This window comes from Schistocerca cancellata, chromosome 3, assembly GCF_023864275.1.
Source record: "Schistocerca cancellata isolate TAMUIC-IGC-003103 chromosome 3, iqSchCanc2.1, whole genome shotgun sequence".
Classification (NCBI taxonomy): domain Eukaryota; kingdom Metazoa; phylum Arthropoda; class Insecta; order Orthoptera; family Acrididae; genus Schistocerca; species Schistocerca cancellata.
The window spans coordinates 730656955-730683861 of record NC_064628.1 but is presented as its reverse complement, the minus strand read 5'-3'; the positions used below and the strand labels follow the sequence as shown (position 1 = coordinate 730683861).

Below are 26907 nucleotides of genomic sequence, written 5' to 3'. Positions count from 1 at the left end.
TGTAGCGTGGATGAAGTATTATTCTATAAATGAAGATCTATGATCAAAAAGTATCCAGACGTACCCAGAAACATACATTTGTCATATTAGGTGCATTGTGCTGACACCTACTGCCAGGTACTCCATATTCATTAGGCATCATGAGATAGTAGAATGAGGCGCTCCGCGGAACTAATGGACTTCGGACGTGGTCAGGTGATTGGGTGTCACTTGTGTCATACGTCTGTACGCGAGATTTCCACACTTCTAAAAATCCCTAGGTCCACTGTTGCAGATGCGATTGTGAATTGGAAGCGTGAAGGAACACGTACAGGCAGACCTCGTCTGTTGACTGACAGCGACCGCCGACAGTTCTAAAGGGTTGTAATTTGTAATAGACGGACATCTATCCAGACCATCACACATTAATTCCAGACTGCATCAGGATCCACTGTAAGTTCTATGACAGTTAGGCAGGAGGTGAGAAAACTTCATTGTCCTGCTCATAAGCCACACATCACGCTCGTAAATGTCAAACGATGCCTCACTTGCTGTAAGGAACGTAAACATTGGAGGATTGAACAGTGCAAAAACGTTGTGTGGAGTGACGAATAACGGCACACAATGTGGCGATCCGATGTCAGGGTATGGGTATGACGAATGCCCGGTCAACGTCATCTGCTAGCATGTGTAGTGCCACAGTAAAATTTTTAGGTGGTGGTCTTATGGTGTGGTCGTGTTTTTCTTGGAGGGGGCTTGCACCTGTTGTTGTTTTGCGTGGCACTATCACAGCACAGGCCTACATGGAGGTTTTAAGCACCATTTTGCTTCCCACTGTTGACGAGCAATTCGGGGATTGCGATTGCATCTTTCAACACGGTCGAGCACCTGTTCATAATGCACGGCCTATGCTGGAGAGGTTATATGACAATAACGTCACTGTAATGGACATGTCTGCACAGAGTCCTGACCTGTATCCTATAGAACCCCTTTAGGATGTTTTGGAACGCCGACCGACCAACATCGATACATCGATACCTCTCCTCAGTGCTGCAGTCCATGGATATTTGCCTGCCATTTCCCAAAAGACGTTCGAGCACATGATTGAACATATGCTTGCGAGAGTGGAAGCTGTCATCAAGGCTAAGGGTGGGCCAACACCATACTGAATTCCAGCATTACCGATGGAGGGCGCCACGAATTTGTAAGACTTTTCCAGCCAGGTGTCCGGATACCTTAGGTCGCATAGTGTATGCTTGTGAAAACGGTAGAGAAATAAGTCACCTGAAGACTAGCTGTGAATTATATGCAAAAATAATTAATAATATACCGAAAAGAATAGCTGACGCCCTCTTACTGGATGAGCATAAGGACTATCTTGCTGCGGCTACAATATTTCTGTAGACGAGAGAGTAATTTGGTTTGTATTTGTAGATTGTGAGCAAAGTGAAGAGGTATGTACTATAGAATATAATTGAAACAAGAAGTTATGCTAGGTGACGAAAATGTTCTCTTTCAATAAAGAAATTGTAATTATTACAGGCAAAGAGAGAACGGACCAACAGCGGTTAAAATAGTAGTACGAGATGGGTGCAGTCTCTCACCCACCTTATTTTATATATACCTTGACGACTCTATTAGGCAATGGAACCAAGAAGTTTTGTGAGAAATGAAATTAATATCTAAGGTACACATTGAAATACTGTACTCTTTGCCCATGACGAAATAATTCTGCGAAAATTAGGGGATACTTTTCAATTTGCTCTAAATCGCTTTGACTTAATACACAAACTTTGTACATCGGAAATTTCGCAAAATATAAGCAAGGTGGCAGATTTTACAGATAAATGCCGAGTACTTTCTAACATAATGCTAAATGGAAAATAAGTTGAACAGGTAACCCAATTTTAGTTATTCTGCTATTATATAATTCATGAATATGATAATGGTAACTTCAATAACTTAAATAAAATTGAAAACTGAAATGATATGTTGCACTATTCATAGCACATTTGCCAATGTGCAGCGAAGTCACAGACACAAGATTCTAACAAATATTAGCAATGAAAATCTTTACGGGTTTGCTGCCGGATCCTAAAATCAACTTGACTCGATATTTCGGCGATCCAACTGTTCGCCATCTTCAGGAATGCTGCTTCTGCTGTTGAGTCCCGCTGAGAACTGACGCAAGATTGCAATTCGACGTCCTATATAGGCCACCGTTCAGTACGGCGCATGCGCCGCCCATCACGGTTTCTACCTTTCAAAACAGGGAGGTGGCGCCGCCCTTGGTGAAACATTGCTGGCAGCGATATATCGCAATCCATGCCGAACCGAAGAACGTTCAGTTTTGATGCGAGATAATACGGGATTCCACGTTTTGCTAAGAGGAAACCCATTGTCTCTGTTGATTAAATTATCAGCCAACCTAATTTCAATCGCCTCTTTATAGACACTATCCCAAAATCCGGAAATGTTGGCAATCACAACAGTTTCCTCAAATTTCATTTTGTGTGCCTCATTAAGGCAGTGTTCTGCTACGGCCGATTTTTCCGGCTGTTGTAGCCTCGTGTGACGGCGATGTTCCACACACCTGTCATGCACTGTGCGAACAGAACGGCCAACGTAAGCTTTCCCACATTGACACGGGATTTTATACACTCCGCGTTTCCTAAGTCCCAAATCATCCTTGACAGAGCCGAGAAGAGCCCTAAACTTAGAAGGTGGACGGAACACACTCTTAATGTTAAAATTCCTTAAAATTCGTCCAATCTTAAACGATAAGCCTCCAGCATAAGGAAGAAAGGCCACAGACCTATGTTCCTCTTCGTACGCCTCCGGAGATGGTCCAAATTCCATAGCCCGACGAATCTGTTTCTCGGTATATCCATTTTCCTTAAAAACAGTCAATCAAATGCTCAAGTTCTTGGGTTAAGCTGTCTGCGTCGCAAATGGCATATGCTCTCCGTACCAAAGTCCTAAGGACGCCACTACGTTGGTGTGGTGGATGAAAACTCTTAGGGTGCAGATACCAATCTGTATGTGTCGGCTTTCGGTGAACACTGTGTCCCTATGTTCCATCTGGTTTTTTATAAACCATTACGTCTAAAAATGGAAGCATCCCATCATTTTCAACCTCCATAGTAAATTTGATATGGGGATGAAGACAATTGAAGTGGTCCAAAAATCTGTTAAGAGCATCACGTCCATGCGGCCAGACGAAGAATGTATCGTCCACGTATCTCCAAAAGCACGTTGGTTGCAAAGCTGAAGTCTTCAGTGCCATGGGCTCGAAGTCCTCCATAAATAAATTGGCGACTATGGGTGACAAAGGACTACCCATAGCCACTCCGTCATTCTGTTCAAAAATGTTACCGTTAAATAAAAAATACGTGGAGGTCAGCACATGACGACAAAGCTCTTCATCCAGTCTTTCACTGATCAAGCTAAGGGACTCTTCCAGAGGAACTCGTGTAAATAGAGATACCACATCGAAACTCACTAACAGTTCCGAAGGACTCATATTCAAAGATCCCAATCGTCGAATAAAATCCACGGAACTGGATATATGGTGCTCACACTTGCCAACAAATGGACTGAGGACAGATGATAAGTACTTTGCCAGGTTATAAGTTGGTGCACCCAAATTACTAACAATAGGGCGTAGAGGAACCCCTTCCTTATGCAACTTAGGCAGACCATACAACCTAGGTGGAACGGCAGCACCAGGATGAAGTTTTTTACGTAAATCATCTGACAACGAACTCTTTTTCAACAGTGAAAGTGTCTTACGTTTGATCCTTTCTGTGGGGTCATTAGATAGTCTTCTGTACGCCGTGTCGTTGAGAAGTGAATCCATTTTTAGGACATAATCATCCCGCGTCATTACGACTGTGGCATTCCCCTTGTCAGCTGGTAAAACTACTACTTCGTCATCATTCTTAAGGGAACGAATGGCTGCCCTCTCTGCGGAAGAGATGTTATCCCGCGGTGGTCGAGCCCGACGTAATGTATGCGACACGTCTTGCCTTATTTCCTCTGCTTGATCTTCGGGTAGGCTGTGTACTGCTTGTTCTACAGAGCATATGAACTCTGTGATAGGAAATCTCTTGGGAGTGGGCGAAAAATTTAAACCTTTCTCCAATATCGACACTGTGTTGTTAATCCCTCTAACAAGGCGTTGGATGGGCTTCCATTTTTAGACGTAATGGTTTATAAAAAACCAGATGGAACTTTGGGACACAGTGTTCACCGAAAGCCGACACATACAGATTGGTATCTGCACCCTAAGAGTTTTCATCCACCACACCAACGTAGTGGCGTCCTTAGGACTTTGGTACGGAGAGCATATGCCATTTGCGACGCAGACAGCTTAACCCAAGAACTTGAGCATTTGATGACTGTTTTTAAGGAAAATGGATATACCGAGAAACAGATTCGTCGGGCTATGGAATTTGGACCATCTCCGGAGGCGTACGAAGAGGAACATAGGTCTGTGGCCTTTCTTCCTTATGCTGGAGGCTTATCGTTTAAGATTGGACGAATTTTAAGGAATTTTAACATTAAGAGTGTGTTCCGTCCACCTTCTAAGTTTAGGGCTCTTCTCGGCTCTGTCAAGGATGATTTGGGACTTAGGAAACGCGGAGTGTATAAAATCCCGTGTCAATGTGGGAAAGCTTACGTTGGCCGTTCTGTTCGCACAGTGCATGACAGGTGTGTGGAACATCGCCGTCACACGAGGCTACAACAGCCGGAAAAATCGGCCGTAGCAGAACACTGCCTAAATGAGGCACACAAAATGAAATTTGAGGAAACTGTTGTGATTGCCAACATTTCCGGATTTTGGGATAGTGTCTATAAAGAGGCGATTGAAATTAGGTTGGCTGATAATTTAATCAACAGAGACAATGGGTTTCCTCTTAGCAAAACGTGGAATCCCGTATTATCTCGCATCAAAACTGAACGTTCTTCGGTTCGGCATGGATTGCGATATATCGCTGCCAGCAATGTTTCACCAAGGGCGGCGCCACCTCCCTGTTTTGAAAGGTAGAAACCGTGATGGGCGGCGCATGCGCCGTACTGAACGGTGGCCTATATAGGACGTCGAATTGCAATCTTGCGTCAGTTCTCAGCGGGACTCAACAGCAGAAGCAGCATTCCTGAAGATGGCGAACAGTTGGATCGCCGAAATATCGAGTCAAGTTGATTTTAGGATCCGGCAGCAAACCCGTAAAGATTTTCAAGACTTATTACGCCGGGAAAGCTTACGTAATCACATCAAGTACCTCTACGTGGAGGAGATGGTGAAACTTATACAGAAGTTAGATAAACTTCGGAGAAAGAAAGGAAAGCTGTTGAGTACACTCGCCTTCTTGCTGAGATGCCATGACGAAGGTATTATTCCTAATTTCGCCAGATTTATTCATTTGATTAATAGTAAGAGAGCCAATAGGATTAAGGAACGTGCAAGCCAAGCACTTTTAAGAGAACGCATTCGTTTTACCCGTAGACAGCTGGATATTGTTTCCAAAGATTTATTTTATTTACATTTGAACTTGTCCTCGCAGTTTTCAAGGGATGTTTGGCAGTGGGTTGATGATTCCACGTGGGCGCTATCAGATTGGACGCATAGGAGCGCCGTTACCAGACAATCCTCGAAATTTGAACGGCTTCTTTCTCGTTCTGCAGCATCACAAGTGGATAAACGTCGGCGTACTGTGATTAATCTCTCTAACAAGGCGTTGCATGGGCCCACAGTGTCGATATTGGAGAAAGGTTTAAATTTTTCGCCCACTCCCAAGAGACTTCCTATCACAGAGTTCATATGCTCTGTAGAACAAGCAGTACACAGCCTACCCGAAGATCAAGCAGAGGAAATAAGGCAAGAAGTGTCGCATACATTACGTCGGGCTCGACCACCGCGGGATAACATCTCTTCCGCAGAGAGGGCAGCCATTCGTTCCCTTAAGAATGATGACGAAGTAGTAGTTTTACCAGCTGACAAGGGGAATGCCACAGTCGTAATGACGCGGGATGATTATGTCCTAAAAATGGATTCACTTCTCAACGACACGGCGTACAGAAGACTATCTAATGACCCCACAGAAAGGATCAAACGTAAGACACTTTCACTGTTGAAAAAGAGTTCGTTGTCAGATGATTTACGTAAAAAACTTCATCCTGGTGCTGCCGTTCCACCTAGGTTGTATGGTCTGCCTAAGTTGCATAAGGAAGGGGTTCCTCTACGCCCTATTGTTAGTAATTTGGGTGCACCAACTTATAACCTGGCAAAGTACTTATCATCTGTCCTCAGTCCAGTTGTTGGCAAGTGTGAGCACCATATATCCAGTTCCGTGGATTTTATTCGACGATTGGGATCTTTGAAGTTGAGTCCTTCAGATCTGTTAGTGAGTTGCGATGTGGTATCTCTATTTACACGAGTTCCTCTGGAAGAGTCCCTTAGCTTGATCAGTGAAAGACTGGATGAAGAGCTTTGTCGTCATGTGCTGACCTCCACGTATTTTTTATTTAACGGTAACATTTTTGAACAGAATGACGGAGTGGCTATGGGTAGTCCTTTGTCACCCATAGTCGCCAATTTATTTATGGAGGACTTCGAGGCCATGGCACTGAAGACTTCAGCTTTGCAACCAACGTGCTTTTGGAGATACGTGGACGATACATTCTTCGTCTGGCCGCATGGACGTGATGCTCTTAACAGATTTTTGGACCACTTCAATTGTCTTCATCCCCATATCAAATTTACTATGGAGGTTGAAAATGATGGGATGCTTCCATTTTTAGACGTAATGGTTTATAAAAAACCAGATGGAACTTTGGGACACAGTGTTCACCGAAAGCCGACACATACAGATTGGTATCTGCACCCTAAGAGTTTTCATCCACCACACCAACGTAGTGGCGTCCTTAGGACTTTGGTACGGAGAGCATATGCCATTTGCGACGCAGACAGCTTAACACAAGAACTTGAGCATTTGATGACTGTTTTTAAGGAAAATGGATATACCGAGAAACAGATTCGTCGGGCTATGGAATTTGGACCATCTCCGGAGGCGTACGAAGAGGAACATAGGTCTGTGGCCTTTCTTCCTTATGCTGGAGGCTTATCGTTTAAGATTGGACGAATTTTAAGGAATTTTAACATTAAGAGTGTGTTCCGTCCACCTTCTAAGTTTAGGGCTCTTCTCGGCTCTGTCAAGGATGATTTGGGACTTAGGAAACGCGGAGTGTAAAAAATCCCGTGTCAATGTGGGAAAGCTTACGTTGGCCGTTCTGTTCGCACAGTGCATGACAGGTGTGTGGAACATCGCCGTCACACGAGGCTACAACAGCCGGAAAAATCGGCCGTAGCAGAACACTGCCTAAATGAGGCACACAAAATGAAATTTGAGGAAACTGTTGTGATTGCCAACATTTCCGGATTTTGGGATAGTGTCTATAAAGAGGCGATTGAAATTAGGTTGGCTGATAATTTAATCAACAGAGACAATGGGTTTCCTCTTAGCAAAACGTGGAATCCCGTATTATCTCGCATCAAAACTGAACGTTCTTCGGTTCGGCATGGATTGCGATATATCGCTGCCAGCAATGTTTCACCAAGGGCGGCGCCACCTCCCTGTTTTGAAAGGTAGAAACCGTGATGGGCGGCGCATGCGCCGTACTGAACGGTGGCCTATATAGGACGTCGAATTGCAATCTTGCGTCAGTTCTCAGCGGGACTCAACAGCAGAAGCAGCATTCCTGAAGATGGCGAACAGTTGGATCGCCGAAATAGCGAGTCAAGTTGATTTTAGGATCCGGCAGCAAACCCGTAAAGATTTTCAAGACTTATTCCGCCGGGAAAGCTTACGTAACCAAATATTAGCAATACCTATGCTCACATGCGGGAGTGAGAGCTGGACATTAACTACGAAAGAACAAATAAGGATACATTCAGCTTAAGAGAAATTTTCAAGGAAAGTGAGAGGATGTTCTGTGAGAGAGCAAGTAAGGGATTTTCAAATAAGGAAAGAATGACATATATTTTGCTTGGATGAAATAATATAATACGAGATAACAAAATGGCTGAAGCGTATACAAAGAATGCGGCAAACAACATACGTCTACATAATGCTGTAATGAACCTAGAAGGGTAGCGCAGTCACCTCGCATTTGGGATGACGATGGTTCAAAGACGCGTCCGGTCATCCAGATTTAGGTTTTCCATGATTTCCCTAAATCGCTTAAGGTAAATGCTGGGATGCTTCCTTTGAAAGGGTACTGCCGCTTTCCTTCCTTAATCCGAGCTTGTTCTCCGTCTCTAATGGCCCCGTTGTCGACGGGACGTTAAACAATAATCTCCTCCTCGTCCTCCGCTGCAAAGAACATGATAAAGGTGCACCAAATATAGAAATCCAAAATCTTGTACATGGCTGCACGTTCAGAGACGGTGAATAGTTACAATTGAAAGAAAATCATTCCTCGGTCACTATTTTTAACAAATTAATCTGGTTTCGACACTGCTAGGAGTGTCTTCCTCAGAATTTAAAACAAAGAATGGTCTATATTCTACAACATGGTCACAGAATTATGACTAAAAATGTATGATTAAGTACGGAAACGTCGTGAAAGACTGCCAGTACTTGCACCACACAAGTAACGAGCAGTACTTAGTGGCTCACCATCACAGTTTTCATTATCTTAAATATCTTTGTGACTAATGCCCTTTTGGCATATTTATTATTTTATAAATGACATATAAGTACTGCCAGTCTTTCACGACGATCCGTACTTATACTCTATCATACATTTTAGTCGTAATTCTGTGACCATGTTACAGAATATAGACCATTCTTTGTTTTAAATTCTGAGGATGACATTCCTAGCAATGTCGAAAACAGGTTAATTTGTTAAAAATAGTGAACGGGGGCTGATTTTCTTTCAGTTGTATATAGAAATCCGCTGTGTTCCAAAATGCAGCCATACGAATAAGCCCAAGATCACGCCAGAGCCTACACGGTTTGTATCCCATGGTTAAAAATGCTGGGATTTTATCGTCAGTGATTCTGAGGAAATGCCGGCGTGTATGAACAACGTGAATGGGTTAGTATTGAGCAGTGCGTGGAAACGGGTACTTACTACGAAGAGGCTGTATTGGAGTATGCCCCGAATCACATAGCCAAAATTTCTGACGTTTTTCAATAGTATTTTTCAGTGATCTTTTATATGGATCCCGCAGTCTCCGGCGGCTAACTCCAGAGTGAGAATGAAACTATTATTTCATCAGTTTGTTATCTTACTTTCTTTTGTTCCTGTGCAAATATCTGCACAACAAAGAATAAGCCTATAATACACAGTCGGTCATACATCAACGCGAAAGTTATAATGAAACTCTTGAAGCAACGGGAAAATACTATGACGTGACTCCATAGCTGCTGGGAAAGTTCAGCATAGCGTCATGGTTCCGCTCATCCATTGTGTTGTTTGACGTCATTCTGGAAGTACTTACTGGCCAACTCTTAATTAGTACACTTATCCGTACTGTTGTGTATCACTGTTAATCTGAAGCCAATTACACCAGAAAAACAAACCCGTGACAGAACTGAACAATACTGAATGAGAGGTTACGGACGAAATGTGAAGTGGGCGTTTCTGTTTCTAGTATCATCTAGTATGAGTAAACGGAACTAGTTTGTTTCCAAACAAGTCAAGCAGCGCATATCGCCGATATTCTCAGTGTTCCGCTTATCTTACCAGTGGAATGCACATATATATATATATATATATATATATATATATATATATATATATATATATATGATATCTTACATTTAATTTACCTAAGATCCTGTGGTGATGAAACGTAGGTGATATGGGCCTTTCATTTAATCTTCAATATTACCCTTGACCTGATATTGGAGGAACGCACGTGTTTTCTGATATCTCTAGAAAACAGTGCCCGGATTGTTGGCAGCGTAGTAATGCAGAGGGCATAGAGGCTTGATAGCACAACAACGTAAGGTTTCGAGGCTGAGATGTTTCCGTCGAATTCCCGTAGCGTCTTATGATCCACTGTTTCGTCATTCTTGTTGATACGTTCCTATGGCAACTGACTACCACTGTAGCAGGTAGGTCGAAAACCTATAAGTATGCTACAAGTGTGAGAAGATAAGTATGCGAGTTCTTTAAATATGAGAATGATATGCAGTAAGTATGGTGTTCGTGAAATCGTTGCTCAGGAAAACGTGATCCAATATTCTATGGTCGATACGTTTGTGTTGTTATTACTATCATTTTCTTTCCTTTACTCTCCTTTCCTCTGCGCATCGCTTTTCTCTTGCTATCTGTGCCGCTAGGCTATTGACAACTGACAACATTTGGAGGTCACTCGTGTAACAGCCAATGAAAACAGGGGTATAGATGCCACGCTCGTTTCGCTTCACTTACCTTGAGGGCCACGTATGGCAGAGCAGACATGACGACTCCAGCTGCGGTCCACTCGGCGCAGGCTGCGATCTGTCGCAGACACGTGGGGTGCACCTCAACATTCTGTAGGTTGGCCGTGGCGATTGTGCCCGTCTTGAAGAACTGCGTTACTACCACCATCACCGTGATGGCCAGTCCGATGATGCCAGCTGAATCAAAACATGCATCACAGCAGTTGCGAGAAATGGTTAATGAGAGAATGGCACACGCACACGCACATGAAAACGCACACGCTCTCTGTACCTCATACGTTACTGCTCGTTCTGTCAACTTAGCGGCCCAACCTTATGTGAAGGGCTGTCCCATTTGCGTGTTTACCGTTTATGACACACGAATGTTGCGTATGATATGACCATAGGCTCAGCCTGATACAGATAGTTGTCTAGTGATCACGTTAGTTAATCTACCTTTGACCATGGGATTAGGATTGGTGCGAGACGCGTTGTTCATACTATATCAAATACTAGACATGAATTAAAGCATCAAGAGGTCAAGATGTTTGCTATGTATCTTCAGTATCGCATAGACAATGTTCCCATACGTGTAAACCGCCGCACAGGACCACCACAAGTGTCTGATAAGAATGCAGAGTCCCGCTGAGATAACAGTGCTTAAAATACTCTCCGCTTTCCAACCGCGTTTACATACCACAAACATTCGACAGAGTACTCCTTGGCCACTGACAAGTGAAATGACTGCTAATTGGCTTCTGGTACCCTCTTACCCAATCCAACTGCCGGTTGTGGCGTCATTGCTGCCCACGTAATCTCTGTATATTGGTACAAGTCGACTCTTCGTTGGATGCGCCTGCTTCAACTTGACGATCGCTGTATCACACTCAGCACAGAGCTGTAGCCCTCTATCACTACTGATTGTGTGGTGTCACCGCCAGACACCACACTTGCTAGGTGGTAGCCTTTAAATCGGCCGCGGTCCGTTAGTATACGTCGGACCCGCGTGTCGCCACTATCAGTGATTGCAGACCGAGCGCCCCCACACGGCAGGTCTAGAGACACTTCCTAGCACTCGCCCCAGTGGTACAGCCGACTTTGTTAGCGATGGTTCACTGACAAATTACGCTCTCATTTGCCGAGACGATAGTTAGCATAGCCTTCAGCTACGTCATTTGCTACGACCTAGCAAGGCGCCATTACCAGTTGCTATTGATGCTGTAAAACATGTACCGTCAAGAGCGATGTTCATCAATTATGGATTAAAGTTAATTATTCCCCAAGATACGTACGTTTTTTGCTAGTCTCAATTCCTTGTCCTGTTACAGACCTCGCGCCAGCCTGCGTGAGTTTAAACGCGTGCCTTTCGGCTTCCGCATAGTGGGTTGGCTGTCTTGCCAATCCACAACAGATTGCGTCCCTCCTTCCCTACTGAGCGTGTAGTGATTTTTATTTCTGTGGGTTTCTTATTTACACTGTTCTAGCGGCCATTAGAGTAAGCCATGATAGAAGATTCGTTATGATTGATCTCCTGACCATTTACAAGAGCATACTCAATTAAACAGAATTTTTCGGGGTTCAATTTGCAATAAAACCTATAACGTGTTGTTCTACAATGCGAAACGTTTGTAAAACGTAAAACTGGGCATACTCATAAGGCGTTTTGTATAACTTTGTGGCTATGTGAACTGCTGCATCTTTTACTGGTCTGATTTATTGCGGAATTTTTGACAGTAGTCTGGAGATCGATTTTACTTTGTGTCTTCCCAGCAGATCGCTTGTCTTACTCGTCTCAGACCCGCAGAACTGTAAAAAGTCAATTTCCGTTGTCCTCCTCTGTAGTCTTATGAGGATACTCACTGTGATATCATTTCAATTTTCTGATGACTTTTGAAGCCATTGTACCTGAAGCCTTTGTGAAGGTAGCTGAATTAGTCAGGAACACCTCCTACAACGATTACCAAGAGGCAATATTAAATAGCATTCACTAGGATACTGAAGAAACCGCTATACAGTAACAAGTGATGGTAACATGTGTTCAGAAATGGAGACGTGTTCACAAGTGTTATAGATAGTAAAGAAAGTTGAAACAGAGCATATGTTTTCAGACGAAGAATATATATAAAAAAAGAGAGAGAGGGAGAGAGAGGGAAGTTGGAGCAATGGAATGAAAAAACCAGTGTCAGTAAATGTTCGCTATCCTTTCAAGAAATTATAGCTTAGGATCTTTAAGATACAGAGTATTGTGGTTTGTTGCAAAACGTATAGAAGCAGTTTTTAAAGCTTTTTCTCGTACGCCAGGACTTCAGATTTGCCTCACTCGTCGGTCGTATAAATCAAGGTGATGTAGATGACAGTATTGCAGCATCAAGAGTTGTGGGTACTCATTGATTCGCTTAAGTACGTAGCAAAGTATTTTGCACACGCGATCGTTAACGTAGATTGGCAAGAGAACTGAAATAGCAAGAATTCCGTAGAGCTCAGGGGCCATGCAATGGGGCCGTTCACCCCTCACAGGCTCGTGTAGAACAATACTAACTAAGGCGCTGCTTGTGATATTAGGTTTGCCACATCTTGACCTAGAACTAAGGACGAGAGCTACACAATTGCAGTGATAAGATACAGGAAATACTGGGCAAAAGAGCCGTATCTAAGATGGCAATGAAAGCACACAGTAATAGAGAATGGCGAGGAATCAGGTATAGGGCAGACACACGGATGAGAAACTTCTTGTATCTTCCTAACTCAAATGGTAACAGCGGAAGGGGAATGGTAAGGGGCCAAGCCACTTTATAAACCTACCTTAAAAACACGTTTATTGTTTGTCTCGTGAAAACTTTTAAACACTTGAACACTGGGGGGGGGGGGGGGGGGGGGGGTTATGCGCCACAATATTCGTATTAGTTTTAGGTCCTTAAGTGCACTAGCCTGTCTTCCTTGTTACGATAGTCCGGCTCTTAGTGCTTCTGATTAGTATAACTTACGATACCTGTAACATAAACCTACTAGCACCATTCATAGACAATGAGTCTTAGCGTTTAGTTAAGATGTTCAATAACGGAAGAAACATAATTAAACCTACTTCCCCGCCCCCCCCCCCCCACCCCCACCCCACACACACACACATAGAAACATTGCAATGAAAAGCAAATTCAGGTATTTGAATCATCCTTGGCATTAAGCGACATGAACACATTTAATTTTCACCTTTAATTTAACTGTCTGTAAATTAAACCAATAGATGATTGCTCCCTCTCATACTAACTTAACAAACCAACAATCAGAATGATTCCACACACTGCAAGTAAGAAGTAACTATTTGACCAATAAAGGAGCAAGACCACTTGACTTTATGAAACAATCCAGAAACAGTAGCAACGCAAACAGTTCGAACCAGTTACTTGTATTCCACACGCACTCAGTATGTCGACAGCTAGTGGACTAACATATCTTTGGTATACGAGAAGCAACAGGCACAGCCCACTTAACCGTACTAGAATTGTAAACCAATGAGTGATCATCCACACAGCCAATCTTTACATAGTGCTTGAGTAAACAAAAACTCCCTTTGAAGCACAAGATACGTAAAGTACGGCAAAACAGGAACTACAGCACACGACGGTTCTTTCTATATGAACACCGCACTAAATTACAGCCAACTCAAGTTACGACTTTTCTTAACGGGTAAAAGAAACTTGAACAGTAAAACGTGGAAAATTATTAACATCAAATCACTTGGACCAAGGTCTGCCCCTGATCGCTGAGTGGTCAGCGCTGCCGAATGTAATACCAATCGGCCCGAGTTCGATTCTCAGCCGGGTCGGAGATTTTCTCTGTTCAGGGACTTGGTGTAGTGTTGTCCATATCATCATTTCATCCCAATCGACACGCAAGTCGCCGAAGGGGCGCCAACTAGAAAGACTTTTACGAAGCAAACGGTTTATCCGACGGAAGGGCCTAGCCACACGGCACTTCCGGTTTACTTAGACCAACCAGCTGTTCCGTAACATATACACTCAGCAGTGCAATCCGGTCCCGGAATAGTATACAATAGCGGAACTGTACTCGTACTTCTTCTGTAACCAGTCTGTGGAGCACCCTAAGACTTTAAACAGCCGTTTGGCCACCAAACCCACAAAACTAATAAACGGTCTTCACAGTTTGTGAACACGAGGGCATACTGGTCCCTCAGACACCAGGGCTCTCATCAGGGTCGTGCTGTGCGACCAGGCCGGCTCCGGACAATCTCAGCGGACAACACGCCCCTCACTGCACCGTGCGCTCTCTCTCTCTTTGTCTCTCTCTCTCTCTCTCTGCCAGCAGGCTCGTGACGCGCCTCCTTCCGTAGTATCTTCTCAATACGGCGGAATCAGACTTGAAGGACTCTAGAATTACCTTCTTTTTGTGGTATTTTGAAGTACAGCGTCACCGGTGGATCTCGGTCTTGCTGTCTTGGTGCAAAGATAAAATCGTTCTATCCTACAATAATGCCATGCCAAGGACATCATTGGAGTGCATGTTGAAGGTGTGGCGGTGGGACTTGAAGTCCCCTAACATCGTTTGACGGCTTAAGTTCAAGATGCAGGCAGTAGGAAACACAGCTATATTTGGTACCGATATTAGTGGTGTGTATTTAAAATTCAAATGGCTCCAAACACTATAGGACTTACCATCTGAGGTCAATAGTCCCATAGACTCAGAACTACTTGAACCTAACTAACCTAAGGACATCACGCACATCTATGGCCGAGGCAGGATTCGAACCTACGACCGTAGCAGCCGAGTGGCTCTGGACTGAAGCGTCTAGAACCGCTCGGCCACAACGGCCGGCTGGTCGTGTGTGATGGTCGACACATGTCGTGTGGTCGTATGGAGACTGGCGCTCATTAGTGTACTTAACAGGGCTATCATTAGCCATGGTCAGAATCAGATTCCTCAAGGATGGTGAGAAGAGCAGGATAGCGGTACCAGTGCCCGGTGGTCGTGGTGCCAATGTCATCGAGAGCATCGACACGCAGCATGCGCTTAGGTAGCCTTACAGGCAAAGACCCTCAGTCCAGCGTCTCTGGTCGGAAGACTAAGCCACGGGCGACCATCGATAACCAGACAGGACTACTCTGTTGAGAAGCCAACGCTCACCGCTGAGTAACATAAAAGATAGAACAAGAATGACATACTTCCTTCCGACATAGGGCGCTATACACTTCCTGTAGGATCATGGTCGGTATCCCTGCTACTTAACAAAAATACGACAGCACACCATACACACTTGTGAATGTGGAGCAAACGGCACCTGGGAATGTGCTATTACACAATATGTTCCAAACTAATACAGCTGGTCTGTAATATAATAAAGAATGAGGAACTGTGGCACAAGCTGAACTCGGAGACATATAAAATATTAGCTTGTGAACTACAAGTGAACAAGGCAGGAAGGCAATCAAGAACAGAGCGTAATTTATGATAACGAGACGCGCCACGGTGGAACATTCACCTAAAACAATCCTCAGGAAGCAGTGAGGAAATAAGCCGTGTAGAGGACTAGGAAGAACATCGTGAGGCCATGGCGGCCATCTCCCGATCTCAGCGCCTTATGTGGCAAAGCAGTATAGCAGCGTTGAATCCTGAGCTACCTCTCAATGCGCCTTGGGCTAAACATCCAGACAGAAGTCGAGCTTCATTCTAATACCAAATACAGCGGTGTAGTGTAGTGTTATATAGTACTGTAGTCCAGAACAGTGTAATGGTTCAAATGGTTCAAATGGCTCTGAGCACTATGGGACTTAATAGCTGACGTCATCAGTCCCCTAGAACTTAGAAAAACTTAAACCTTACTAACCTAAGGACATCACACAGATCCATGGCCGAGGCAGGACTCGAACCTGCGATCGTAGCGGTCGCGCGGTTCCAGACTGAAGCGCCTAGAACCGCTTGGCCACTCCGACCGGCACAGTGTAATGGACCACTAGCAAATAGTTTCAGGATTTCGGAAAATGAGATATCTGTGGCCCGATAGCCAAATGATAGCGTGTAGAGCTTTTCATTTCTCTTGTTTTTTTATGACGTTTCATTATGTACGTATTCTATGTAGATTTTTTTCCATTTAAATACCAGAACGTTTAGTTACTACTAACACATCTGAAACTAATTAAATATTATATGATACAATCATGACAATTCATGTGCAACATTCAGTCTGTTCCTTTATGTAGATAGCAGACTAAAAGAAAATCGCGAATAAAGTAAATAAGAAATAACTAGGCCACAGTCAGCTGAGATTTATTAAAACGCGGGGCATCAACTCCTGTTTTGGCACCAAGGAAGGTCGTGCTGACGAGGTACAAGCAGAGGTGAAATGTGGCATGACCTGTTTATCAGTGTTGCACAAAAAGAGTGGTATAATGGAAGGGCTTGGAAAAAATTCGAGGTGCAGACGACTGTGTCTGGTTCTGTCTCAGTGTTTGTGTGTCACTGTTGTATTGTCATTAAAACGGGCCACTGCAATGCCTATTACTGTTATCGGAAATAAGTTCCAGTAAAAGAATCCTTGCAAACTATGCCCCAGAGCGTACTTTACTTTTGTCGATTGTGCGTAACTGATTTATTTCCGGATACATAATAACAGGCCTTATTTGAATTACAGCTCCGAGTTATATAATCCTTTTATCAGTGTAAGAGGAGGCTGTCTCATTCTGGTCTAATCGTCTCATGTCTATTGTCCCTTTTTGATCAGTAGAATTTGTATTAGTTTTGGGTTTTACTGTCTACTCAATTATTCTGCTTTGTTTGGCATTATTTACACTTCTTTTAGTGGGAGAGTAGGTTATATCTGTCAGTGTTCTGTGTTATTGTAAAGTTACGTCTCCCTAAGGAGCATGAACTTTACTCAGTTGGAATGTTATGTTATATATTAAGTCAATGTGAATTTATTATCTCAGAGGAAAACTTTGTCTGTTGTAGGTTTAACGTTTGGAACAATGGCAAGGTTTCGTTTCAGATAATTTATCGATTCTGTGGACCTGCATACAGGCACGATTATTGTAGGTTAATTTTATGGTCTGGGAGCTGGTCATGTTTCTTGTATATCAATTTTTCCCATCCTCTCAGATTTGTTGAATTTTCTTTTAAAATTTTTTGAGCAACTACTCCCACGCAGCCCTTAGCCACTTTTCACAGCTACCAATTCCTGTGCCACAATTATAAGACTAAACATCATTGTAGAATACCATTGTTAATAGATAGCATGTGTCAGTGTGTCACCAAAATATTTGAAATTTCAATACATTTGGAACTGAAGATATAACTGGGATATATGTTTAGCTAAATAAAATATTACTTAAGAAATGCTGAGCTTACAATTGCTAGGAGTTCTAACTCATGCTCAGACCGATATGTCAGAAAGTTTTCGTTTAGTCACTTTCTTTCTACACTGATGTCTTTATCAGCACACGAAATCAGTTTATAAGTACGACTTCATTTTATTTTAGTCAAAATGTAAACTCACATGTTAACATTTAGTGAACAACATACATCCGCCACCATCCGATATTTGAACTTTTCCTACTGGCCTGATTGTGGTACAGTCAATCAATTTCATCTATATCACTTTCATTAATCAGTGCGAGAATTCAGTGACTGATACATTAAACTGTATGTTCTGAGTCTTGTGAACTACAATAATTGCATTTCAGCCACTGCTTTCGGAAGTAGGATTTTTTAACTACACGGTGAAAATTTTGTATACTTTTTGTACGTTATCCAGGGTGGGGTACAACGCATCAGACGCTGCACTAAAGTGAGTTCTTACCTTGCATTTGTGTTGGTTACAGGTTTCAGGAAGGGCGTTTTACGACGCCAGAATCGCAGTTCTCAAAATTATCGTATTAAATGAGTTACAGATATTTGACATTAAGTGCGCTACAAATTCGATAAAGTATGAGATGCTAATGAGTCGCTTCAACGATTATGCAAGAACAGCGAAATGAGAGGAAGGGAACGCAGAATGTCATACACCGTGAGAGAAATACTGCACTACAGAACCGAGCATCCAGAGGAATATTTACAGTCTACACGGCTTACCCCTCAGCATGCAGAAGGTGGCTGCGCAGGTGACCCCTGCCAGCAGAGCGCAGCCCACAGCGGTCCAGCGGCGGCCGAAGCGAGCCGCGCACACGTGGACGGCGCAGACAGAGGGCAGCTGGACCGCGCCCTGCGCCACCAAAGCCACGAAGGGATTCACGCCCACACCACCAGCCAGCAACACCAGCGAGAACCGCGTTAGTACGTGCGCAGACCTGCTCGAAGCAGTAAATATTTTGAGGTAAATATTACGTCATCTGCATGCTCCCCAGGTCATAGTTTTCATCTCTAGCTATTATGTAGACAGTTAGCTTGAATTGTGTCACAATTTTTCTGGGTCACAGATATGTAATTGACTGTCTTTACACTATAGTTAAGAATGTTAAGGAGAGTTAGAACGGATTTTTTTTTACATGTTCGGATTTTTATCTGGTAATAAAATTTGCAAGTTTCTCAATAAAATGATGATATATATCACATATAAACTCACATGGGAAGTATTTTATTTTACTTTTTTAAATGAAATCTACGCCTGTAGAAAATGTTACAACTTTCACGTGCACTACTTCAAGATGTAATAAAATTGGTAATTTTTTTTATGTAGAAGGCTGTGGAGGATGGGCACCAGGTTGAGGAAGTTAAAACAAAGTTTGAGAGACAACAAACTTTGTAATGGTAAAACCATAAGATGAACTACAGCAGTTAATTGGATGTCCATTTGAAATAATAATGAGGATTTGTGGAAAACGAAGCAGGCAGTAAGGGCTACCTTCCTCCACAGACTGTCAACTGACGAAAAACCAGTACACCATCTTTGCCCTCCTGGACCTGATTCATGGTACAATTTTCGCAATGCCCAGTATCAGTTCATAGAGCCATAAACATTCCATCCCAGCAGCATTCATGGATATTATAAAACCTATTTACACAGACCTGGCAAATCCTGAATTACTGAAGAATTGTTTGCATTGTCAGACTCAAAATTCGAATGATTCATTCAATAATGTTATATGGACTCGCTTGCGAAAAAAAGGGTTTTATTGGAATGAAGGTCACTGATGCTGTTATTGCTTTTAATGATGCAACATTGGTAGTGTACTACAGCATATGGGAGTTAATCCTTGAGCAAACAGCATCAGAGATCTGGTTCGCGTTGGTAACGCAGAGTATGCAGTACGGTTGGCCACTAAGGAGTACAGAAAGAAGAAAAAACTTGGAAAAAGATCAAGAGGAGATGTGCAGTATGGTGCATGGTGCTTCTGAGTGACTGAAAATAAAAGATTAAGCATATATTAAGCAAGTTACTGTCTTTTGAAACTTTAGAAGCCGTTCCTGAAAATTTACATTCTCTGTTGCACTTTTCCCTAAATCTCAGAAATCACTTCGACTATAGTACTCAAATTTTCAGGGCATAATACATATACTGAGCCTACTGAACTAAAAGTAGAACATAATATTATATATAATTAATATTATTTAGGATAACGTACAAAAAGTATACAAAATTTTCACCGTGTAGTTAAAAAATCCTACTTCCGAAAGCAGTGGCTGAAATGCAATTATTGTAGTTCACTAGACTCAGAACATACAGTTTAATGTCCTGTAAAAGTTTCATGTGAATGGCTACGGTGTTTTCCGAAATGCAGAGAAGCCAAGTCACTAAATTTAACATTGTCAGGATAGGGCGTTCCAATTCACCTTAATTTTCTTGGTACCAGTGTCAGCAAGAAAGAATTAATTCCCATCTCTAAAATATCATTATTATTTTGCACAGGGGTGATAAAAGTCACGCAATACCTCCTAATAATGTGTTGGATTTCCTTTTTCCCGACGTAGGGCAGCAGATCAACATGCCAGCTCGTTGGAAATCCCATGCAGAAATGTTGAGCGATGCTGTCTTTATGGCCGTCCATAATTGCAAAGATGTTCTCGATGCAGGATTTTGTGCACAAAGTCACCTCCTAATAATGTCCCACAAATGTTCGATGCGATTCATGTCGAGCGATCTTGGTGGAAATATAATTTCCTCTAATTATCCAGAATCTTGTTCAAACCAATCACGAACAATTTATGACCGGTGACAAGGATGAGTAGGAAACTCCATCGTTGTTTGGGAACTTGAAGTCCATGAATAGCAGCAGATGCTGTGCAAGTATCCAAACATAATCATTTGCGGCAAATGACAGGTTCACTTGGACGAGAGGATTCAGTAAATTACATGTAAACAGAGCCCTCAGCATTATGGAGCAACCAGCAGGTTGCATAAGGCCTTGTCGACAAATTGGGTCAGTGGCTTCGTGGGCTCTGCGTCAAACTCGAGCGCTATCATCAGCTCCTACGAGCCGAAATCGGGACTCATCTGACCAGGCTACGGTTTTCTAGTCGACTTGGGTCAAACTGACATGGTAACAAGCCCAGGAAAGGCGCTACAGGTGATGTGGTGCTGTTAGCAAATGCACTCCTGACAATCGTCTGCTGCAGTAGCCAATTAACGTTAAATTTCGCCAAACTCTCCTAACGAATAAGTTTGTAGCACGTTCCAGATCGACTTCTATATTTCTTACCAGTGACAGCTCTACGCAAACGCCGCTGCTCTCGGTCGATTGGTGAACATCGTCAGCCATTGCATTGTAGGTGGTGGGAGACAGTGCCTGAAATTTGAAATTCTCGACACACTCTTGACAATGTAGACCACGGGATATTGAATTCCCTAGCAATTTCTGATCCGAAATGTAATGTCCCATGCATCTATCTCCAACTACCATTCCAAGTTCAGAGTCTGTTAATTCCCGTCGTGCGACTGTAATCCCGTCGGAAACCTTCGCATATGAATCACGTGAGTGCTACAAACGACACATCAAGAAATGCACAGCCCTTTTATACCATGTGTACGCGATGCTACCGCCACCTGCATATGTACATTTCGCTGTACCATAACTCACCTCGGTGTATTCCTATACATTTTCCAATGTCTATTCTTCATTCCCAGCATATGCAACTGTGTCTTATGTAGAACGAGCTATGGCGTTGCCTGAAAGCAAAAACTGCTGAGACAGCAAACCGCGCAACTATGTCTTGACAGTCTGCAACAAACCTCCAACGAGATTTCCATAGTACGCACTTGTGATGGTGTGCCACTTACGAGCATAATCTGTTACCATTAGATCATGACATTCCCAAAAACACATAACGTTACTTTCGGGTGCGTACACTCGAGGCGAGTGAAGGCCAACAAACGACAGACACAGGATTCTGCAGAAAGTTAATCGCTAGTGCATTGGCTTTGGGTTTCTCATCCTCACCAAATCAAGGTCTTGGGGTCAAGGTATTCAGCTATGAGGAATCGCAGATGGCTCTAATTAACTTGTCGACGTAGCTCCCGTTTTGTTATTGTTACAAAGCAGCGTTTTCATTACAATTTCACCTGCCGGTGTTACGAGGGAATACTAAGCTATAGCAGTCGTGGCATGCGCGGCATTTATTTTACTGCAAGAAGATGATCATCAGAAGAAACGACACTGGTGGACGATCTCTCTTTTAAAAAGTGGGGAGCAGTGTGGTGGGTCAAAATTAATGTCTACCTGAACGCCGAATCGGAATTGGGCTATTTCATAACTTTTTTTTACGAAGAGAAGCTATACATATCGAATTGTGATTGAATTGTGTAGATCCTAATATTTCCAAAAGTGACACCTGTTTTAGGAGAGATGCACCTACTGCACAAACGTTAATGGCCCCTCCAAGTTTTGTTTGTTTCTCTTTGTCGTTCAAGGTAAAAAAATGTAAAAAAACAGAATGTTCTTTTTCACGTCCTGCACGTTTCTTTCTTACGGATCACTTGCTCCCCTCCAAGCATTTAATATTTTCAATTTCTTTTGATAATAACTGTTCGGAGGGGCCGATTTACGTGACGGTTAACAATCAAGCTATTTAAGCTTTAACGCTCTCTCCATATTCCACTCCATACTTTACTATTTTTTGAACACAGGGAACACACACACTCTTAGCTAGAGCCGGCATTGTCTACAGCATGGCTTAACGACTGGCCGGTTTTGAGCGCGAGTACTCGCGTCTGCTCAGGCACGTGCTCGCGAGCAGGTGCAAGGTCGTGGAGTAGGGAGGGAGGGGAGGGAGGGGAAATGCGCGCGCACGTTTGAATGTGATCTCGCGTTCTTAGCAGATTTAACTAGCCATCTGAATGCTTTGAACATTTCACTACAACGTAAAGATCTGCTTATTACTCATTTCATAGATCGAATACGAGCTTTTAAAATGAAATTGACACTTTGAGTGAGTCAGCTGGAAACAGGAATCCTAGCTCATTTTCCTAAATTATCATCCATGCAAGATGTTCACAAAGACTGTGAACGTTATTCACATAGTTTAGTTGATCAGCGCTTTCAAGATCTGACAGCACTAGACAGTGATTTTGATCTGTTCTCTCCATATTCACCGAATATTTAAGAGATTCGTCCTGAGCTGCAGAAAGAAATTATTGACCTGCAGTGTGACAGAGAATACAGAGACAAATTTCAGAACAAGAAAAACATTTTGGAATTCTACAGACACTTCCCTCAGGATAGATTTCCTCGTTTGCACAAACTGACGGCTACAATGTACGGTTCCACGTATGTTTGCGAACAACTGTTCCATGCAGTGAAATGTAAGAAGACACGCCTGAGAAACTTATTGTCTGATCGAAATTTAAACTGCACGCTGCGCCTAAAATGCACAAGAACGATTACTCCGAACACAGACGCAATTGTAAAGGGCAAAAAGTACAAGATAACCGAGAATCCCACACTTCAGTGAAACCTTTTATTGTGTAATAGTTCATAAATTAATGCGAATGTAGAGGCATACACTGAGCTAATAAAATTATGTGGCATGTGTACACTCTCCTTTATTTGTTTCATTTGTCGCAGTAATAATTCGTGAGTGATAACCCTGCAGGTGGCCGCGGATTTGCATTGACTGGTGGCAGCTGTTGTGTGTCCCACGTGACTTTCCCCACTCTCCGCTCTTGTCCGGTAGTGGGGGTAGTGTGCTCGCGCTGCTCCGTGCTCGCACCTTGTTGTCACAGCTTGCTCCGCGAGCACGTATGATGTGAAGCCCTGGTCTACAGGGTAAACAGAAACGCTTGAAATATAGTTTTTCAGGAGAGGTACAAATCGAACTTGATATGTTTTATTGGGCGATTTCGCTCTTTAATGTAACAGTCAACTACTGTATTTTGAGACATAAATTGTAGAGTTTACGATGATGCTCTTGTGAAATTAAAGAGCGAGATCGTGGAATAAATAGTATTAAGTGCATTGAGCCGAACGTGGCTCGTGTTCCCTCCAATTATGCATTTGCACGCTGTTTCTAACGTACTTGCACCTCACTACGTTAATTTAAATAACTGCTGTCACTGAGTTGCTGCTTTGCCTGACCGTGAGCGGCGTTGGCAGCGCGTATCGATATATCCTCTCTCGTGGTATCTTTGCTTGACTGCTATACTTCCCGGTCGTTGCTGTGGTAGGGGAGTTCGTCGCGAGGTCGAGTCGCGATTTCGGGTCTGCCAGTCGGTTGAGAACGCGTCGGGAGCGAAGTCCAAACCTGCCTGTCGGGCAGTTGTAATGCTGCACTAGTTTAGTAGGGTTGGAGTAGTGAACTCTACATCGACATCGCTCGCCCGACCACTGGCGCCACACACCACTTGAACCTGGCCACGGTCTTAGTGGATCGTCGCTCGGTCGTCCAACCGGTCGACACGTTTTGCCTCGCCGATCGTTCATGAGTCGTCTGTAAGTGTGCATCGACTCCCGATTTGTCTTCGTGAAAGGTTAATTACTGTTGTGTATTGTTCAGCTCTTCGGGCAAGCGTTTGTCAGGTTGTGTTTGTAGTTGACGTTATGTCTGCTAACAACGATTTTAAATGTTGTTGGTATTCTGAGTGGAGTCGGTCGGTTGTTGCGGACGAGGGAAGCTATCTCCGCGCGGTGTAGTCGGCTGCGACCGCTAGCAGCCCCTGTGCAGTGTCAGAGCGAATGTGGAGCTGTCCGATCGCTACGAACTTCTTGGTTCGCCGACCCAGGACGTCAAAGTTGAGTAGTGGTTTCAGCTCCCCAAGCCACGTCTACCCATGTTGCGGTAGTTCAAAAATGGTTCAAATGGCTCTGAGCGCTATGGGACTCAACTGCTGTGGTCATAAGTCCCCTAGAACTTAGAACTACTTGAACCTAACTAACCTAAGGTCATCACACACATCCATGCCCGAGGCAGGATTCGAACCTGCGACCGTAGCGGTTCCAGACTGTAGCGCCTTTAACCGCTCGGCCACTCCGGTCGGCTTGCGGTAGTTCCCTTCGGTGGTTTGCTGTTGGGGAGGTTTTCCGATGAGCAACACCGAGTGGTTCTACTGCTCAGATTTAGCCGCCATGCGTACAATTAACTATTTTGGTCGACTACGATTTGAGTGCACCAGTGGAATTCTCTGTCTTGTGGCCGTTAGTGTTCTTGTTACCTGCCATGGGCACTGACGTACATTCTGGCAGTGTTCTTTTGAGTCAAGTTAAATATTACCCTGTTTCAAATTCAAGTTTACCAGCGGAATTTTCTGCCTAGTGGCCTTTGGTGTTCCGGTTACATGCCCTGGCCACTAACGTAATTTCAGGCAGCATTCTTTCATCATCTGTTGTCGCTGTCCAACATGGTGTGTAATTTTGAAAGCTAATACATACTCCATTGTGGATTTTCACGTTTGTAACACTGACGGGAAGCAACTCGTGTCGGTCGGTCTGTGGCCATCCCCTGGGTTGGTTCCGACGCATTAAGTGTACAGTTGGGCTCACCATCTGTCTCACCTAAGTGAACGGAGGCAGACAGCCCTCCCTGGAAGCCTTGTGAGTGCCATCGGTGTTTAATTATATGTTGTCAGCTATTTAAAATTTTAGGCTTATGGTTATTTGTTTGTTTTCTTAAAATTTTGCAAAATTAATTTTGAAATTTATCTTTCATGCTTAAACACTGCGGCCTTCTGCCTTAAGGGTCCATGGTAATATGTTCTGAAGTTTTGGAATTTAACTGTGGCCCTCAACCATTTTTATTGCATTTCGCGTATGTTGTTTTGTTTTGAATTATTTTATTGCCATCTTAACTGGATTTTTATCTTGTTAAGATTTCTTGTTGGAGGCCTTCATCCGTAAAAATGTTGCATTCGGCAAAGACTCGGCTATGTGCCGTTTTGGTTGTAAAGGTTACTGAATTACAATAAATTACAATTAGAAGCAGAAACTGACCTCAACCCTAGGACCTTTCCACAATCCTATTACCTGTGCTGCCTAGCGAATTTAGCGGGCGGTATCACTATGTAGAAGCATGCTGGACCCATAACCAAAAGGTCCGTGGATCGAAACCACGCTCTGCTACCAGTGGAAGTATGCTGGGCTCATAACCCAGAGGTCCGTGGTTCGAAACCACGCTCTGCTACCAACCAAGGCGTTTAACCCATGTCCCATTACTGCCTAATGAGCAAAATACTAGTTAAAGAAATGTCAGACTAATGCAGGCTTGGGGTGAAGTTTTTCTATCACACAGAATACAGGACGTCACTTTCAACGGGGATAAATGTTAAGATTCAAAACTAACATTTGTCGTACCGCACGGCTATGTTCAGGACCACTAATTTTCGCAAAATGTTTAATAGCGTGTTGGATAACTTTAGAATTACCGGGACGCTTGTACAGAGAACACAGAAAATTGTAGCGGAACGTAAGAACTGCAAAGTATCGATGCTTGAGGTCGAGGCTAGAATTTAGCCCTCAAAACAAACTAATTAACGTATTGTATGCAAATAGACAGAAATTGCTTTTACTGTATGACTGCATGATTGCAGAACAACATCCGGCAGCAGTTACATTTATAAGATTTCTAGGAGTATATGTACGGAATGATATCTAGTGGAACGGCCACATGTAATTAGTAGCAGGTAAGTCAGACGCAAGACTGAAATTCTTTGGAATAATCGTCAGGATATGTAGTTCACCTTTAACGGAAATAGCTTAAAAAAATCTATTTCGACTAATAGCTGAATGTTTCTGGCAATGTAGGATCCGTTCCAGGAATCATGGATAAAGGAAATACAGAAGATCCAAAGATGAGCAGTGCAGTTCGCTATAGGTTCATTTGGGAGGTGCGTTTCGTTACACACTCATTTACTATTTGCAAAAACGTCACGGAGATGTCCATCCAACTCCACTCGCAGACGCTTCAAGAGAGGCGTTCTTCAGACGGTGAGGTTTACTACTGAAGTTCCGTTAACGTACTTCCCTAGGCAAGCTAACTAATACCCAAATCAAAAAAGTTTTGCACCACCTAGGTTCCGAGAACTCCAGAAGATAGACGTTGACTTTTGATATTGTATCACAGA

General features: G+C 43.3%; 1 protein-coding gene across 1 annotated transcript in view; it reads right to left on the bottom strand.

Moving 5' to 3' along the window:
- The window catches only part of LOC126176539 (solute carrier family 22 member 13-like), an 89425-nt gene that overhangs the window by 37436 nt on the left and 25082 nt on the right, over positions 1–26907 (bottom strand). Inside the window, exons 3-4 of the mRNA XM_049923695.1 lie at positions 18495–18709; positions 10426–10613 (exon numbers count right to left, since the gene is read on the bottom strand). Of these exons, the coding sequence (XP_049779652.1) occupies positions 10426–10613; positions 18495–18709 (403 nt within the window). The remainder of the gene's footprint in view (positions 1–10425; positions 10614–18494; positions 18710–26907) is intronic.